This window comes from Ceratotherium simum, chromosome 4 (genome assembly GCF_057802395.1).
Source record: "Ceratotherium simum simum isolate JZ-2026a chromosome 4, ASM5780239v1, whole genome shotgun sequence".
NCBI classification, from domain to species: Eukaryota; Metazoa; Chordata; class Mammalia; order Perissodactyla; family Rhinocerotidae; genus Ceratotherium; species Ceratotherium simum.
Genome location: NC_141903.1, coordinates 1,193,655 through 1,211,858, shown reverse-complemented (window position 1 = coordinate 1,211,858; position 18,204 = coordinate 1,193,655). Strand labels below are relative to the sequence as shown.

Here is an 18,204-nt window from a genome sequence, read left to right as displayed (position 1 = left end):
ATGAGTGATGTAGGTCCGTACCCAGGAATCGAACCCTGGGCTGCTGAAGTGGAGCGCGCTGAACTTAACCACTGTGCCACGTGGCCAGCCCCCAAGAAGAATTTTAAATAAATAGCAGCCCAAAGTCATGACTGGGTGGCTGGTTCCAGCCCCTACTGCCTGCGTCCTGATCTAGGCCACATGAACACCTTGCAGTCTTGCCTCTCACCCTCCAGCCTCGGTTCTGAGGACCAATGCAAGAAGGGCAAAGACAGGGGCTCCCACACCTGGTGTGTGTTGGGGTAACCTGGAGAGTGAGCTCCCAGGCCCCCATCCCTGCAGCCTCACCCAAGCCTAGCCTCTCATGTGGCCTCCAGCCTGGACTGCCCCAGGATGCAGGGCCTCAGCTTCCTGCTGGACAGGACTTCCTCCAGCCTTGCCAGCCCTCAGGGGTACTAAGCCTGTGGGCAGCATCTGAAGGTCTGTGGGGTGTCGATGTGAGGCCCCACAGTGGAGGCAACTCCAGCCAAAGGGCCCAGGCATTGGCTGGGGGCCCCGTCAGCAGGGGACACCTGTAGAGTCCTTGGTGGGCCTCACAGCGTGTCCATTCCTTCTAGTCCCTCCATACGGCCGTGGTCGAAGGCCCATTTTACAGAGGAAGAGACTGAGATTCGGCCCAAGACTGACTGCCCCTTGGAGTTGGAGGCTGAGTAGGGCCAGCACTAGGGTGGGGCCAGCCCTCTTGTGGAAGAAGAGCCCCCTCTTTCTTGAAGATTGGGAGGGTGCATGGCTGCATGGCATGCTCTGTCTGTCGGACTCAGTGACCACCTGCTGGCACTGCCCCATGCCCTCAGGGCTTCTGGGCCTTGGCCCCCACCACGCTTAGCCCACCAGCCACACTGAGAAATGTGTGCCGGGTGGGCCTGTGGGGTGGTCAAGACACAGAGCAGATCAGCCTGGCCTTGCTTCTGAGGAGCTCAAGAACTGGAGTGCTGTGCAAGGGATGCCCAGCCCACCGTGCATGGGCCTCCTTCTGCCTGGGAGGTCAAGGGGTCTTCCTGGAGGAGGCGACACTTGAGCTGACAAACAGTGAGTGTCTGCAGAGGGAGAAGAATCTTTCTTTCCTTCTGCCCACTCCGTCCTCTGCCTGACCACTTCCTCCTGCTGCTCAGGGCCCTCCTCTGGGAGGCCTCCCCGACCCCAACGCACTGTGCCCCTGTGCAGCCCCTGTCACGGCACCTCGCCAGGTGTCACTGTGCGTCTGCAGGGCTGTCTTCCTCACCAGTCTGGTGCTGCTCCTCAAGGGCTGAAAATGATTCTGCTTCACCTGTTCTGGGCACAAGGCCCACACGGAGTCGAATCAGTGCCTCACAAACCTCAGTCTCCTCCTCTTGACCGATGTGGGGTGGGGAGACTCCAATAATCCCACCCTAATGTCGACTGTGAGCTTCTGCGCTCCACCTCAGGGACCCATTAGTCCAAGTGTTCAGGGCCAGTGCTCCTGCTTGGGGGCTTTTACTGGCCTGTCTAACTTGGGGCACACCCCACAGGGGCCCCCAGACCCTACCTCGAAGTTGACATGTCCATTGGGGAGGCGGTTGGCGCAGCCCTCATTCAGGAAGTAGATGTCCTTGATGAGCAGGCTGAAGAAGGGAATGACGATCTGGAAGGGAGAGGGTGAGGTCAGCCCTCAGCCGGCCATTCCCGCAGGGTCTGCCAGGCAGTAGGCAGCCCTGCCAGCAGCCACCTGCCGCAGGACCTCAGAGGCAATCCTGGGAGGCAGAGGGCGGGAGAGACTTCCAGGGCAAGGCTGGTGGCCTCCGTGCTTCACGGGTTACAGGCTACTTAGTGTGCACCATGGGGGCAATATGGAAACCACAGAGAGAGGAGGCACAGGCCCTTTACTGGGGGGCCAGACCGTTTCCTCCCAGGCCCCAGAAGACCCCATGGCTGACTGAGCCCCTACTGTATATGGTGCCATTCCCCCTCGTGTTGGGGCTGGGTGAAAGATGCATACTCGCAATGACCCTTGAACATTGCTTCCATTGCCCACTGGGAGAGGCTGGTGGGAGCTTCCCCCCACAATCTGGGGGTCCACAGACCTAGGCCTCCCAGCTCGTGTGCACCAGGAGGAACAGTGCATGCTGAGCACACTGTGAAATATGTACGGAATACGAATCATCTATTGTAAAGTTTGTAGCCTCCTTTTTTTAAAATACATATTAAACAACCTGTCATTCTATGTCTTTCTTGATGCTAAAGATCCGATCCTGATGCACTATGGTAAAGCCAAAAGCACGCCTTCTCCGGGTCCTGAGGGACTGCTCACTACCTCAGCCTGGGAGGGCGGTGCTCTGTTTCACCGTCGGATGTCTTGCTTCTCCCTCCCTGCTCTGCACCTGCCCACTCCTAGAGAATGGAGACCCACTGCTGACAGTTCACACCATCCTTGGGGAGCCAGCTGGGTCTACCCTGCTGTTGTGGGTTGAACTGTGGCCCCCAAAAAGATATGTTCAAGTCCTACGCCCTGTGAATGGGACCTTATTTGGAGATAGTCTTTGCAGATGGAATCAAGTTAAGATGAGGTCATACTGGTTTAGGTGGGCTCTAATCCAGTGACTGGTGTCCTTATAAAAATAGAGAAATTTGGACACACCCGGAAAGATGGCCACGTGAAGGCAGAGGCAGAGATGGGAGTGACGTGGCCACTGGCCAACAAACGTGCGAGATCATCAGAAGTTGGAGGCAACGAAAGATCCACCTCGAGCCTCTGGAGAGAGCACAGCCCTGCCAACCTTGACTTCGGCCTCCAGAACTAGGAGAGGATACATTTCTGTTGTTCTAAGCCCCCCAGTTTGTGTGCTTTGCTACAGCAGCCCCAGGAAACTAACACACCCGCTCTGCCTTCGGGCTCCAGCCAGGACCGGCTCCAGCCTGTCGCCCTTGGGACCAGGCACCAGGCCCTGACATTTCTGGCCCGGGGAGCTCTGAGGTCACCCTCCCATCCAAGTTGACAAGAGCTTTGAGTGAAGACCTGGCCACTGAGCACTCTGCACAGCACAGAAGCATGGATGACTCAGCTGGGCAGGGCAGATGGGGAAACCGAGGCCCATAGAGTGGCTGGGCCTGGCCTAGGGTCACCTGGCTAGTGACCACCAAGGCTAGGACCAGAGCCAGATTTAGCAGAGAAACCAACCGCCTGGTGTTTCCTGGGACGTAGGACTTTTGGTGCTAAAACTGGGGCAGTTCCGGGGAAACCGGGACCAACTGGTCACCCTAGATTTATGTGAATTCCACAAACATTTGCTCAGGTCTCCTCTGTGCCAGGTGCCAGGGCTTGGGGGACAGTGAGAGCGTGTCAGACACATTCACCCTGACCTCAGTGTAGCAGAAGACAGTCATGGGAACAGCCTACAGAGTAAGGAAGGCTTTGCTGAGTTTAGTCCCTTTCTGTGCCCTCAAAGAGCCCTCTGCTTATGCCCTTGTCACAGGGGCATTGTGGCGGGCCTGAGAGCTTCCCCGTGCTGAGCTGTAGGTGACAGGATCGTGTTTCAGCCTCGCCACAGTCCTGTGAAGCAGGGCTCTCATTACCCTACCTTACAGATGAGGAAGCTGAGACCCAGAGAGGTTAAGTAACTCACATAAGTTCACACAGCAGTAAGGAGCAGAGGCAGGACTAAGACCCAGGTGGCTCAGCTCCAGAGCCCCTGTCCTGCCTGCTTCCATACCGTGCCAGGAGAGAGGGTGGTCTCTGTCCATCACCCCCGCTCCACTGCTGGTGCTGAGGCCCAGGCCCAGTGTCAGTGCCTGACGGCTGAACGGGGTTGGAATGGGGAGAAGTGCTGGCACAGAGATGGGTAAGGTCAGTGGGCCTCCGCGGACAGAGACGCTCTTCAGAGGCCTGGTGCAGACTTCCTGGAGGCAGGGCCATCAGAACTGGTCCTCAGGATGCTAGCATTTTCCATACATGAGCCCTTCTCACCACCTCCACCATGTCCACGTGGGTCCAGGCCCATCATACCAGGCTTTAGCATCCTAGCTGGTCTCCCTGCCCCCACGGCATGACTGTAAATTCACTGCCTTTGCTTTCTGGACCTGAGCAGTTTGATCAGAACCCAGCTCAGCTTGGAGGTGACCCAGAGAAGCCTGTGTGGAGTGGGCCCTGTGACAGAGACTAGGGGAGAGGGAGAGGCAGTCAGGAGCCGGCCACAGGCAGGAAGAAAACAGAGTGCCATGACCACTGAGACCTCCTGCCCTCAAAGTTTCAGCTGGGGGCACCAGGGGACTGCAAGAGCATCTCCAAACTTCCATCCTTCCTTCCAACCCTCCTTCCATCCCGCCTTCCTTCCTTGCATCCTTCCTTCTGTCTATCCATCTTTCTACCCTTCCTTCCTTGTAATTTTCCTTCCATCCATTCATCCATCTTTCTGTCCTTCCTTCCTTCCACTGATCCATCCATCCTTCTGTCTATCCATTCTTCCATCCATCCATCCATCTATCCATCAATCCATCATTTAGCCCTCAGCTTTCCATCTATTTATGAAGCATCTTCTAGCTCATGTTCCCTGTCTCTCCGGAAGTTAGAGGAGAATGCAGTAAACTAAATGCACAGCTCTGTAAGTCACCCACTGACAGACCTAAACACAGAGCATTCCAGCACCCCAGAGCTGGAAGGGGGTTCAGAGTGCAGGAACACCAAGTCCCAGTCTGTTCACTCTGCCCCACGGCCACCTGCCTCAGCACACATGGAAGAAAAGCAGTCCAGAGCACCAGTGCCGTGACCGACACTGCAGACCAAAGGCTGCAGCCAACTCTACACACCCCAGCCACAGTCCACCACTGGGCCATATGCCAGTGTCCCTGTGACTGCCGCAGCACCTGTGCCCTGGGAACGGGAGGCAGCCTGGTGGGATGCACAGTCCACGAGATTCAGAGCCAGACAGGCCAGAGTCTGATTCCTGGCTCTGCCACCTCCTTGCTGTTCGACTAGACAAGTGAGTTCCCCTCTCTGAGACTCAGTCTTCTAAGCTGGGAAATGGCAATGCTGAAATCCACCCCAGAGAGTAGCTGTCAGAATTAAGTGGGGGGTGGAGGTCAGGTGGCCCTCAGGTGGTAGGTGCTCAATGAGGCAAGGTCCCTGCCCCTGCTGCCCTGGTTCCCCAGTTTCCTGGCTCCTGGAAGACAGGCTCACCCACCCTGGGGCTCGAGGTCTCGCCTCACTGAATGCTGTCCCCACCACATCAGCCCTCCTGGGACCAAGTTGCTGAAGTGCTCATAGCCTGAACAGGAAGGGCCAGCTGCATAGGACACGGCCATCTATGTGGCCAGGTCTGTGCACAATTCCCCCTGGGTGGGGGGTGCCAGGAAGACCTGCTCGGGGGCACAGGCATGCATATCTCGGCCTGCTCCCCAAACCTGACCACTGGTGTCCATCCAGTACAATCCCAGAGTGACTTAGCATGTCAAGAACAGCAGCTCGTTCTATTATCCCTCAAGCTGGAAACAGACCCCCACAAACCGCAGCAGGGACCTGACTCCACCAATGTTCCTGCAAGATACCAGACTGAAAAGGCAGGGCAGTCTTGATGCTTCCTCCCCGTGGAGACGAACGACTCACATCATTGGGCTGGTGACAGGTTTTAAGCCAGAGGTTCATGCAATCCCAGGGCCTGTGCGTGGTTTCCTGTATCAGAGGCCACGAGGGGAATTTGCAGGAGAATAATAATGATCAGGGTGAGCGAAGGCCCCCAAATGCAAATGTATAAGAACAGGACCTGTGAAAAGGCAGTTTTAGTGAGCAAGAAGCTTGGTTCAGCCACTGCAGATACGTAACTGATCTGAGGCCACATCAATGAAAGTATTGCTTTTAGAATACAGAGGTATGAGACCCAGTGTACTTGGAACCACAATTTGATCTGAAACAGAAGGGACTCTGATAAATGGAGCAGTTCTGAGATCAAAGGGACCCAAGTGGGGCGGGACCTGGAGACCAGAGCTCAGTAGGGCAGGCCTGGGCTGTTGACTCAGGCAGAGAGAGGGAGAGGTCTGGGGGCTCTGAAGGACTGGGAAGTAAAAGGGGGAGCAGCCTCACTCGTGTGGCCCTCCAGAGAGGATGACCCCAGGGGGCTGACTGCGGCCCCATAAAGAAGCACATCCTACCAGTTCGGGCTGCTTGGGCATGGGCTGATCCGTTTTGGGAGGTGGTGAGTTGCTCATACTGGAGGCATGCAAGTAAGGCAACATGGTTGTCTATTACAGATGCTGCAGAAGGGCAGGGGGTTGGAGCAGGTGACTGTCAAGTCAGCATCCAGGTTCTCTGATGCAGCCTGCCTGGGCCGAGGTGGTGTGGAGCAGGGAGGAGCTCCGAGGGCCAGGCAGGCCTCTGACCTACCTTCTCCCGGCTGCTGTGGGCAGTCAGTGAGCGGTGGGCTGCTCCGCGCAGGGCTGTCCTGTAGTTGCAGAAGTTCCCTGTTGGGTCCATCTGGTGCTGGAAGGAGACGGAGGCATTTGGGCAGCTGTGTCCTGGGGACAGCCGGTGACACCGGGCCGCCCAGCAACTTTGCTCCCCTCAAGGATGAAAAACTTGGCTGTCTTCACTTTGGCCCAGGTCTTCTTCAGCCTGGAGACAGGGCTCATGTTCATGCTGGCTGGAAGAGGGAGGGCTGAGCTGGGGGGCCCGCTTCGGGCTGCACAGCCCCACCCACTCCCTCAGGCAGGAGGTCTCTGCGCTGCCCAGCTGACCCAGCCCTTCAGGTTGCACCCTGACCAAGGTGAGGTCTGCAGTGGCCTCTGCCTGACAGACTATGGGTGGGTGCTGGTGGACATTGTGTCTGGGGGGGCCTGGCTCTGTGTGTGCAGGCCCCCTGCCCCTGCCCCCACCACACTGGCCCCATACGGTGGCCAGGGTCTGCTGTGGGTTCCTGCTTTCCCTGGATCTGGAGACACACTGCCAAGCCCCACCAAACACCCTGAGGAGGCTGAGCTTGCTTCAAAAGGGGCACCTCCCTAGGGCCTCTGGGCGAGGAGGTGGGCCCAGCTGGCACTGACCTCTGCTCAGAGGAGCACCCCGGCTTGCACCCCGCCTGCCTGGGTGCGCCCCTTCCAACCTCTCTGGGGGCACTCGCACTGGGGGCCTTATCCGGCTTCACAGACTCACAGATGATGGCCATCAGGGAGTTGAAGTTGCCGATGTTGAAGCATTCGCGGGCCACGTCGATGAAGAACTCGATCACCTGGGCCCTCTGCTTCTTCTTGGCTGGCTGGGAACAGTAAGCCTGAGCCTCAGAGACGTGCTCCCACCGCCTGGACCAGACTCCTGCTCATCATCCTTCTCTAAGCCCATTTCACGGCCGAGCCGCTCAGTGCCAGGGCAGTAGCCTGAGGGCTCAGGGCACGTCCCAGGCAGAGCCAGCACAGAGCCCACTGCCAGGGGGGGCTCAGGTGGGCCCCCCTCGTGGGGCTGAGGGCCCCCCCTCAGGTCCCCCTCCCTCAGGCCCAACTCCCGCACTCCACCTCCGGAAGCGGAAAGCGTGGCTCCCTCGCCCTCCTCCCAGCACCAAGCTTGCTCTCCCTACATGGGGGACACACACACTGACCCCAGGCCCTGACCTCTGAGCAGCCCCTCCACCGTTTTCTGTAGAATGACCGTGTGACTTCAACCCCAGCTTGTGGCCGAAGGCTTGGGACATCAACCTCTCTGATGGCTCACAACCAAACCATGTCCTCCCTTGGGCATCCTGGGCCGAAGCACTGCCCAAGCCCCGGGCAGGCTCAGTCCAGGCTTCATGCAGGTAAACCCCGATCTCTGCTGCTGGGCCAATGACGGAAATGTAAGAAGCGGCAGGGCATGGACCCTGCGCCGTGTTCTCTCCACACAGACACATTCTGCCTATCTGCCTACCAGGCAGATGCTAAGTGTGCAGTAGTGGTCTTTACTGCCTGCAGGAAGTGTGACGTGGGGTCTGCGGAGAGGTGACACCCAAATCTCCTTCAGAGAGCTGCCTGCCTGTCCTTTGCAGGGCAGCCGGCATGGTGACGGTGACGGTGATGGTGGCAGAGAAAGGCTGGGGATAGATAAAGGCCAACCATTCCGGCCCCATGTGGGAAACACTCTCACAGGCTGAGGCACCGTGGCTCTGCTTCTCCTGAGCAGTCCTGCCTCTTCCTCTTTCTCTGTCGCAGGTGTCAACCCCTCGTGAACACCTTGCACCCCAAGTTCTGCCTCAGCATCTGCTTCCGGAGAGCCCAACCTGGCACGTACGCTGCCTGCAATCTTTCCCTGACAAGTGGCCTCTGGGCTTGACCTGAGGTGGGAGAGTGGGTTCAGAGGAAGGTCCCTCCACTGTAAGGAAGAGGGTCGACAGGGTCTGGCCCGGCGGGACCGCGACTCGGTGACAAGCACGTCTGGCTCAGCACTGCCGGGTCTTCCTGCTTTCCAGGAGAAGCCAGAGACCTGGACTTGGTATGTGCAATCTCCTCGTTATTAAAGGTGTGGTCATTTCTACCTCTCCATCCTAGTGAGCCAGGAAGGAAACGTGGCCGCAGCCAGGCCGTCCACGACAGACAGGAACAGATGGAGGGAGAAGAGCCACTTGCAGGAGCACTCGACTGCCCTCACTCCTGCAGCAAGCACCTCTGACACTCTGCCAGAGGCCAGTGGATCCCTGCCAGGCTCTAGCCAGAGGGGAAATGTCACTGCAGGCAAGCCGGTGACACCTGGTGTCCCGGAGGGATGTTCAGCCCGGCCCTGGGCTTAGAGACGGACAGGCTCATGATGCCCTTCGGGTTCCCTCCCAGCTGGGCTCCTCCCAACCTCTGGCCACCTTTGGCTACGCCAGGTCATGCCCCTGGCTTTCTACCCACCATGCAGATCTCAGTCGCCACGAGGTAGCACAGTCTGTTGAACCATTTCACGTAAGCCTCCAGGTTGTTAGTCTTGTCACTGAAACAAGGCTGGGGAAGACACAAGGACCACACTCAGTCTTTCTATCAATAACTTTTTGAACCCAAAGTCAGTTCATGATCACTATAGACAATCTGGAAAATGCTGAAACCTCAAATCTATCCACAAATATCAGTGATTTGATGTGTATCCTTCTAGTCTTTTTTCTATACACTTAAAGATGTAATTTAATATGAGATATATTAATATGAGATGTATATATGTACAGCTGATCCTCCTTATTCCTGGATTCTGTACTTGTAAATCTGTCTACTCCCTAAAAATTTATTTGTAACCCAAAATTAATACTCTTGTCACTTTCACTGTCATTCATGGATGCACAGAGTGGCAAAAAATTTGAGTCGCCCACCGCGCCTGGCATTCCCGGCTGAGGTTGAGCTGGGTAACGCCCTGCCTTCTCGTTTCAGCACCCACACTGTAAACAAGTGTCCTTTATGCAGTCTACTTAGTGTCATGGTGATTTCACTGCTTAGAGTGGCCCCCGAGCACAGTCCTCAGCCTTGTGTAGTGTCCCGAAGGCTGTGATGGACACTTAGGAGAGAACGTGCCTTAGATAAGCTTTGTTTAGACACGAGTCACAGGGCTGTTAGCATGAGTCCAATGTCACGGAATCAACAATGTATATTAAATAAGGTATCTTTAAACAGAAGCACACATACAACAAGGTTCTATACCGACTGGTTGATGGAACTGCTGTGATGAGAGGCTGGCAGGAACCTGACTCTGTACTTCCTGCAGGAGCAGTGGTTCTGTGGTCCCTAGTCCAGTGCTCGCACTGACTGACCACAGGCTGTAACCCTGTGGATAGTGAGAACCAGCTGTCTGTCTGTGTGCATCTTTCTATCCATATATAACTGTAGATATATTTCCATATTTTTCCACATAAACCTTTTCATGTGCCATAAACTATCCTTTGGAAATACAATTTTTTGAATTAATATAGAACATTCCACTGTATAAATGTACCATAATTTAAAAGAATCCAAAAGAAGTAAAAAAAGGAGGAAAAAAGAAACTGAAAAGATGAGAAAGACAATCGAAGAGTACAAGAGAAGCGAGTAAAAACAGATCCACATAGATCAGCAATTACAACCACTGTAGTGAAAAAAAAATCCGGTCTTTTGCTATTTTCAAGAGACACACCCCAAACCCAAGAATACAAGTGAAAAAAATAGAAAAATATGATAAATATCACCTAGCTAAATTAATATTAGACAAAATAGACATTAGGGCAAAAAACTACTCTAAGGCAGAACGCCTTGGGAGAGTTTAAAGGGTACTGCACAATGATAAGAGCTTCAATTTATCGGGAATATGCCACAAATCTAAATTTGTTGGCATCTAATAACACGGCTTTAAAATATGGAGGCGAAAATAATCAGAAAGGTAAGTTCTTTACAAGAAGAAAATTAAGAACACCTGTTCATCAAAAAACATAATAATGAGAATGAAAGCAACCAACCGGAAGAAAATTTGCAGTACGTTTAACTGACAAAGGATAATTAACTAGTACATAGTAAAAAAAACTCATAGAAACTCTTAAAAATCCTTAAGAAAAAGACAAATAACCAATAGAAAACTAGACAAAAATCATGGACAGACATTTCATAGACAACACAAGAATGTCCAAAACACATGAAAAGTTGCTCCATTTAACAGTTTGACAAAAATTAAAAAGTCTGACAATTTCCAGTGTCCAGGAGGCTGTGGAGCAAGAACAGCTCCCTGATGGGAGTGGGAATGGGTCAGCCTCGCCCAGGTCCCTGGTAAGGCTGGCCAGGTGCCCACCCTGGGACAGACGCAGCGAGCCCCTCCAAGGAAACCCTAGAGCAACAGTGCTCAGTGCTGTCCATGGACTCCTGGGGTCCTGGGCTCTTCCAGGGGTTCTCTAGGACACAACAATGTCCATATTCACAGTGTCACTGCCTTGTCACTGTGTGGACATTTGCGCTGATATGTAAAAGAACGGCGTGTAAAATTGCTGCCACCTGAGCCCGAATCAAGGCAGAGGCCCCACCCACTCCAGCGGTCACTGCGTCCTTCACGACTACACACTCATGGTAAAGGAAAAAAGCGAGTGCGACTTAAGAATGTCCTCGAGGAAGCAAAGCTTCTCAGTTTTACTAAATCTCAGCCTTTGAGTACACGTCTTTTTCGTATTCTATGTGACAAAGCAAGAGGACATGCAAAGCCCTTCTGCCGCATGGAGTCTGATGGGGTCTGGAGGGAAGCACTGCATGACCTACTTGTGAGCTGAACCAGCTACTTTCCTCATGGACACCGTTTCCACCTGATGGAAGGCCTGACCATCTATGGTTATTCAGACCTCAGTATTTGGCTGAGAGCGTCTCGAAAATGAACAAAATGAGCCTGTCACTTCAAGGAAAACAATTGATAGTATTTGTTGCCAAAGATAAAATTCACATTTTCAAGAGAAAATTGAAAACTTGTAAAATATGTATCCAGCTCTGTGACTTTGACAGCTTCCTAATATTTAAAGACTTTTTTGGGATGAGATCAGTAGTGATACTAATGAATCTGATTTAAAAATATTGTATAATTAAATGAGCCAACGTTCGTAAGATCTGCTTGATTCAGTGAACTCGTATTTTCTAAATGACCTACGGATCATGTTACAAAATCATGCCTGGGCAAGAGATCCCTTCAAACTGCAAGATGGACCAATGGATTTCAATGGAACAGAGTACAGAAAGTCCACTGATAGATTTTCAGATTGTAATTAATCTCAAAAAACTGCCACTTGCTGAATTTTAGCATAGTATCAAAGAAGAATATTCACAATTATCTGAAAAGGCTGTAAAATACTCCTCCTTTTTCCAACTACGCATTTGTGTGTGGCTGGATTTTCAACCAAAATAATGTAGCTCAAGAGACTGAATGCAGGGCCGGCCCCGCGGCTTAGGGGTTAAGTGCTCGCACTCCGCTACTGGCAGCCCAGGTTCGGATCCCGGGCGCGCACCGATGCACCGCTTCTCCAGTCATGCTGAGGCCGCATCCCACATACAGCAACTGGAAGGATGTGCAACTATGACATACAACTATCTACTGGGGCTTTGGGGAGAAAAAGGAGGAGGATTGGCAATAGATGTTAGCTCAGGGCTGATCTTCCTCACAAAAAAAAAAAAAAGAGACTGAATGCAGACGCAGGTGAGAGAATCCAGCTGTCTTCTATTGTTGGTCATTAAAGAGATTTATAAAAATACTGTAAAACAATATTACTCTTCTCAGTACTTTTTTTTATTTTGGAAAATAGTTATTTTTCATAAAATATGTTATGTATGTTAACATGTAATGGGTTATTATTGTTATTTTTGGATAAATAAATGGCTAATATGATAAATATTGGTAGATATAATCTACATAACCGAAGTTCTTTGGGGTCCTCCATAATTTTTAAGAGTGGAAAAGCATTCTGAGACCAAAACATTTGCGAACTGATGCCCCAGAAAAATATGTGCCCATGTACACCAGGAAACGTTTAAGAATGTTCATAGTAGCAATATCTACAACGGCCAAAGGCTGAAAACGACAGAAATGTCCCCCTACTGTAGAGCAGGTAAGTAAATGCCACGTGCAATCTTATGTCCTTCACAATCAAAAAGTAATACTTGGAAATGACCAAAAAGCAAAACAAAACAAAAAAACAAACAACCTGCTATGAGTAGCAAAATCTTCCCCCTCCAGCCCCAGCCCCACGCTGGGCTCCCAGAGCCACGGGTGTCCCTGGAGATGGTCTACATGCATCTGAAGCAGATACGGATCATGCGCCCTCCTCTTTGTTGTTGTTGTTACACAAACGGTCACGCGCTCTTTGCCACTGCTTTCCACTCTAGTGTGTTCTTGACAATGGATCTTGGTGATTACTCTATACTTACAGTCGCTCTTATCCTTTTAAGAGTCACATAGCACTCTGTGTGTGGATTTTTGTTGTTGCTGTCGAGTCAGTTCTGACTCTTAGCAATCCTGTGTGCAGCAGAGCGGACCCCTGCCCGGTCTTCTTGCACGATCCTCTCACCTTCCCGCGCTACATCAGACAATGCTTCGCTGCTATTCACAGGGTTTTCACCGCCAGTTTTTTCGGAAGTGGGTGGCCAGGTCCTTCTTCCTAGTCTGTCTTAGTCTAGAAGCTCCTTTGAAACCTGTCCACCATGGGTGACCCTACTGGTACTTGAAATACCAGTGACATAGCTTTCAGCATCACAGCAACACACAGCTGCCCCAGCGTGACGACTTCTGACCAGGAAACAAACCCTGGGAACCGGCGCTGAGAGCGCAGAATCTTCACCACTAGAGCACCAGGGCTGGCTATGTATGGGTGTATTCTAATTTTCAATCCAGTCCCCATGGATGATAAGGTAGTTTGCTTCCAGCCTTTGGCCATAAAACACTGTATATCCCAAATATCTTTGTGCCTACATTTTTTTAGACATGGGTGTGTATATCTGTAGGACAAATTATTGGAAGTTGGCAAGTTGGGGTCCAGAGTGCACATTTCAAGTGTTGATGCTATTGCCATGCTGCCCCCCAAAGTGGCTGTGCGAATCTCACCCCCACCAGCCGTGGAAGAGGGTGTCCCTTTCCCTACACACCCGCAGTGTAACCTCTGCTCATCTGAGAGGTGAAAATGCACTCGCATAGCTTGCACTTTCTTCACTAGGCGCCAGGGCAGAAGACACGCTTTCAGTTTCGGTTCGGATTTAACCCCTTGGTAAGCACCAGGCACTCTGCTGGCTGGGTTCTGAGAGCGGAGGCGCAGACTCTGAAATCGGGGTGTGGGCGGTGTCCTGAGGGCCGGCCCAGGAGGCTCCGCACTCATCAGACGGCAGAGCGCGCCCTCACCTTCCGGGCCCCGCGTACACCGCCCGCGCTTCCCCGAGTGACCACTGGAGGGCACCGGCGCCCGCCGAAAAGCACCGGGAGGACACGCGGGGTCCCGGAGCTCAGGGCACCCTGCCCCCGCCCCGCCCCGAGGGCCTCGGCTCCCCGCCGCCCCTCCGCCCTCGCTAGGTGGGGGACCTGGCCGGGCACGTGCCGCCCTCCCAGGCTTCCCCGGGTATCAGGGCTGTCGCGGTGTGACGCCCTCGGGCTGGGTGGCGAGCTGTAGGGGAACGGGCGGAATGGACACGGCCCCTTCGAGCCCATCGCCCGCTCTGGGCCCCTCTGAGGCTCGCCCAGGTGATGCTCGCGAGCTCCCCCCAGACACCAGTTGCGGGGGGGAGGGGGCGGCGGTCACTGCTGAGACAGCCCGTCCGAGGACCTTCTACCTTCGTGCTGGCCAGAGGGTCCTTGTTCACCAAAGCCTGGACAAACTCCTCAGGCCCGATGTGTCGAAGCCGTTCCTGCACCGGAAGGGAGAAGAGGAGCCAGGTAAAGGGGGAAGGCATGGGAGAGGGGCCCGCTGGGGGCCTGGCATGGTGGTCCTGGGGCGCCCTGCCTCCCAGTGGGCACCTCCCTTCTCACTGAGGCTCCACGACCCTGTTCTGGGTTGTCACAGAGCTCAGCACCATCCCTGAAGGAGGCAGCCCCTCCTTCCCATGCCCAGGGGCTGCTGCAGTTTCATGGGGGGCAGTGGGCAGTGTCCCCATGGGGAGTGCTTGTGGGGTGTGATAGCCAGGAAACCAGGCTTGAAATGGGGTAACTGATGATCTGCTCCCTCCCGGGGCAGCCTGGTGGCTAAGAGCATAGGGTCTGGGTCAGAACTGAATCCTGGCTCTGTCCCTTCTGCTGTGTGATTTCTAGCATATCACTTAACATCTCTGGGCCTTAGTTTCCTGATTTGTGAAAAGGGAATAGTAATAGCACCTACCTGGCAGGGCGGTGTTGGGTATAGTGCCTGGAAAGCAGTAAGGGCACCTAAATGTGGAGAATTAAAAGAAACCCACTCCCCAGCCTCCCCTCTGCCCTTGACCTCTGCATCTACAAGGAACATATGCTGGAGGCTGGGCTGGGGCATGCCCTTCACCAGCAGGAAAGCGTGTCTGGGCTTCTCTGGAAAGCTGGGGTGTGTGAGTCGTGGATGGGGAAATTAAGGCCCGGGTGGGGAAGGCACTAGTCCTGGGAGGATCACACAGCAGGTGGAGTCAGGGCTAGGATTTCAACCCATTTCCTCTGTCCCAGGCCTGGACTCGTAGACCTGCCAGAGGTCAAAGTTAGTCAGGGCTGGCACCTCCAGCCCTCCTGTTCCTTGCCCTAGGAGTGGTCAGAGACTGCTCCAGTGTCCAGGGCCCTCTGGAGGTACCCGGCTGGCCCTGCTGTGACGGGCTCAGGCCCTGGGTTATGCTGAGACAAGGCCAGGGGCCAGATGGGGGCAAGGGTGGCAGCTGTTCTCAGTTGTTCCCAACCCTGGTCTGGGCAGAGGGTGGCATGGGCCTGCTCACCAGCTCCACGTGGGTCAGCTGCTGGGCCAGTGTGTAGGGGTCACTGCAGACGGCGAGGAGCTCCCTGTGGATGGAGGCCGGCGGCTTGGTCCTGTAGGAGATGGGCTCGTCTGCGCCCAGGAGGCCTTCCAGCCCCTGGCCCAGAGCCGCCAGCTTCTGGTGCAGAGCCTGGAGGAGCTGATGCATCCTCTTTCTGTATGCCTGAAGCGGGGAGGAGAGAGGGGTGCTCATGCCTGAACACCTGTCTCTGCATCCTTACCATCAGAGGGGGGCAGGCCCTGGGCTGGCAGGGATGGGCTGCCCCACCCTGGAGCAGGATCTGATCCAGGGCAGGTGAGGGTTGGGGCCAGAGTCAAGGTTGGCTGGGAAGGAGGCTGCAGGGTTACCAGTGGGAGCTGAGAGGAGCACACACCAGAGAGGGCGATGAGGGTCCAAAGCCACCCCGCCATTCAGGCAGTGGGGCGGGGGTGGGGGTGGGCACTGCCAGGGGGCCGGAAGAAGGGCGAGAGGAGGAGATGTGGAAGGGACCCTGCCCTGGTCAACTGAACCTTTGCTTTAACGGGAGCCCCTCCTGTCTCCAGTTTGTTTACGCCTCAGTAGAATGACAGCTTGGCAGGGGCAGGGAGTCTGTGATGCCACCACTGTGTTGTCAGAGCCGGGCACGCAGTGGGCGCTCGATGACCGCTGACCGTGCCGACGGAGTCCTTCACCGTCACTCAGACAGATGGGTCCCGGCTTGGGGCCACCCTGGGCCGTGCCCCTGAGAGCCCCCCCTTCCCCCACAGGGAAACTATTTCCCCCCAGAGACCCCTGTTTCCAAGGAAGGCGCCATCAGACCAGCTGGGTTTATTGAGCACATGTTCCCAAGGTGGGGCAGTAACCCACAGCACGAGCCCCTTGGTCAACAGCAAAGGGCTCCCCAGAGGTGGATTCAAGCCCCACAAGCCGTGGAGCCGACGGTGGGGTGGCATGGGCAGTGGGGCCTGGCGCAGGGGCCGGAATGAGAGCGGTGCTGGACAGTTGGTGCCGCCAAGTTTCAGGTGGAAACACACAAACCCGGTGGCATTTCGCAGGTGGGGCGTCTAGCTGGCTGGGCCGAGTGTGCCTGGGGGCCTTGATGGTCCCTCAAGTCTCTGATGGGGCTCAAGGAGGCCATTGAGTCCAGCAGTGTTAGTGCCCAGAGCTGTGGTGACACGGTGGCATCGCCCAGCCCCTATGGAAGTGCTTCTCTGTGAAGTGGCCCCGGGCGGATGTGGCGGAGCCCTCAGGACACAGGGAGCAGGACAGGAGGCTGCCTAACTGACCTGACCCTAATTCCCCAGGCCGTGGGGGGCAGAGCCTGTGGGCGGGGCAGTGTGTGGGTAACCGAGCTCCCTGCTGCCCGCGGAAGGAACAGCCCCTGTCAGCTCTGCTGCGTCCAAGAGCGTGGTCAGCACTCTGCCTCCTTCATTTGAGTGCTGGGAAGATGGTGAGCCGGGTCCAGGCACAGCCAGCCCTGGGCGACACAGTCAGTCACCTGGGAGCCCCGACCCCTCCCCCGGCCCCCAGTATCTCTCCTTTACCCAGCCGGTCATCTCTCAGGGGGCTTACACGGGCTGCTGCGTTCCCTCATGTCCCACTCACCTGCCTCCACTGCGCCATCTGGCTCCACTTCCGTCAGCTTTCTGACGACTCGTGCTGCCTCCCCCGGGACAGCGGGTCACAAAAGCCAGGGGCCATTCCTCAGGCTGCATCTGCCCTGGCCGGCCCCCCAGCCCCCTGGCTCCTCCCACCTGGGGCAGTTTGCAGGCTTGTCTGTCAGCACTGTGGTTGGATGTGGGGCTCCTGCTGTCTCCAGCTATTGCTCTCGTCCCCTGGCTCTGTACTTCATTCCTGGGTATGCTGCTTCAGGTCCAGGCTGTCATTTAGTGTTCATGTGTGGACAATGCCCAGTTTACCCATGCAGCTCCTCTGACCACCAGAGCCACATGGCCCGGGGCCACCCCTGGGTCCCTCCTCGCCCAGAGCTGCCTCCTCTGCGTGCACGCCTGTCTCAGGGAATGGAGCACGAGTGTCAGGCACACGTCCTCAAGCTGCCCTCTGCACACGCCCCTCCAGGCTATCATCAACATTCCTAATTTTGCTTTCTTCTGTTTCCATGTTTCATCTTCCATCATGTCTCTGTGGTCCAGGCCATCGTAATCTCCCTGGTGGCTGCAGCGGCCTCCTCAGTGGGCCCCCTGCATCTGCACTGCACTCTGCAGCCAGAGCAGTCTGTTCAGATGACCGTCTGACCACTGCTTCCCCCCTTCCTTACAATGCCTCCACGCTTTTGCCAAGACAAAAGCCTCGCGTGGCTTGGAGGCCCTGAGGTCAGCTCTGGCCACACTCAGTGGCCTCCACGTGGACCCTGCTCCCCTTCTCTGTGCTCCAGACACAGGCCACTCCTCCGTCCTTTTCACCGTTTCTCTACCCCAACCCCGCTGCCCCGGCAGGGCCTGTGCAGCCCTCTGCCTCTGGGCATGTTCTCATTTCTGGACCTCAGAGAGCCAGGCCCTTCCTTCGCAGCCCCTGCCCACGCCATGACCGAGGACCACCTATTCCCTGCGTCTCCTCGCTGGATGAGCAGCTCCTTGAAGACACACCAGGTCACTCTTTGCTCCTCCCCAGCATGAAGGGCAGGGACTGGCTCATGGGAGGGGCCCACATGCGTTTGCTGATTGGATGAACATGGCCTTCACCTGCTTCTGGTCGGTCAGCCTCTCTGGGGTGGACTGCGGGGCCGTCCAGGAGGCAAGGATGCTGCGTGTCTGTGCCTACACTTTGATAGAACCACGCGCTTACCCTACTTAAAAATATGCAGATAATTTAGCAGGACATGATTCT

The 18,204-nt window shown here is 55.1% G+C and overlaps 1 protein-coding gene across 1 annotated transcript in view; it reads right to left on the bottom strand.

Annotated features, from left to right (window-relative positions):
• Positions 1-18,204, bottom strand: part of RASGEF1C (RasGEF domain family member 1C) — an 87,165-nt gene that overhangs the window by 8,630 nt on the left and 60,331 nt on the right. The window contains exons 6-12 of the mRNA XM_087429192.1: positions 15,340-15,540; positions 14,227-14,301; positions 8,842-8,931; positions 7,136-7,238; positions 6,538-6,626; positions 6,371-6,466; positions 1,547-1,642 (exon numbers count right to left, since the gene is read on the bottom strand). Coding sequence (XP_087285318.1) covers positions 1,547-1,642; positions 6,371-6,466; positions 6,538-6,626; positions 7,136-7,238; positions 8,842-8,931; positions 14,227-14,301; positions 15,340-15,540 — 750 coding nt within the window. The remainder of the gene's footprint in view (positions 1-1,546; positions 1,643-6,370; positions 6,467-6,537; positions 6,627-7,135; positions 7,239-8,841; positions 8,932-14,226; positions 14,302-15,339; positions 15,541-18,204) is intronic.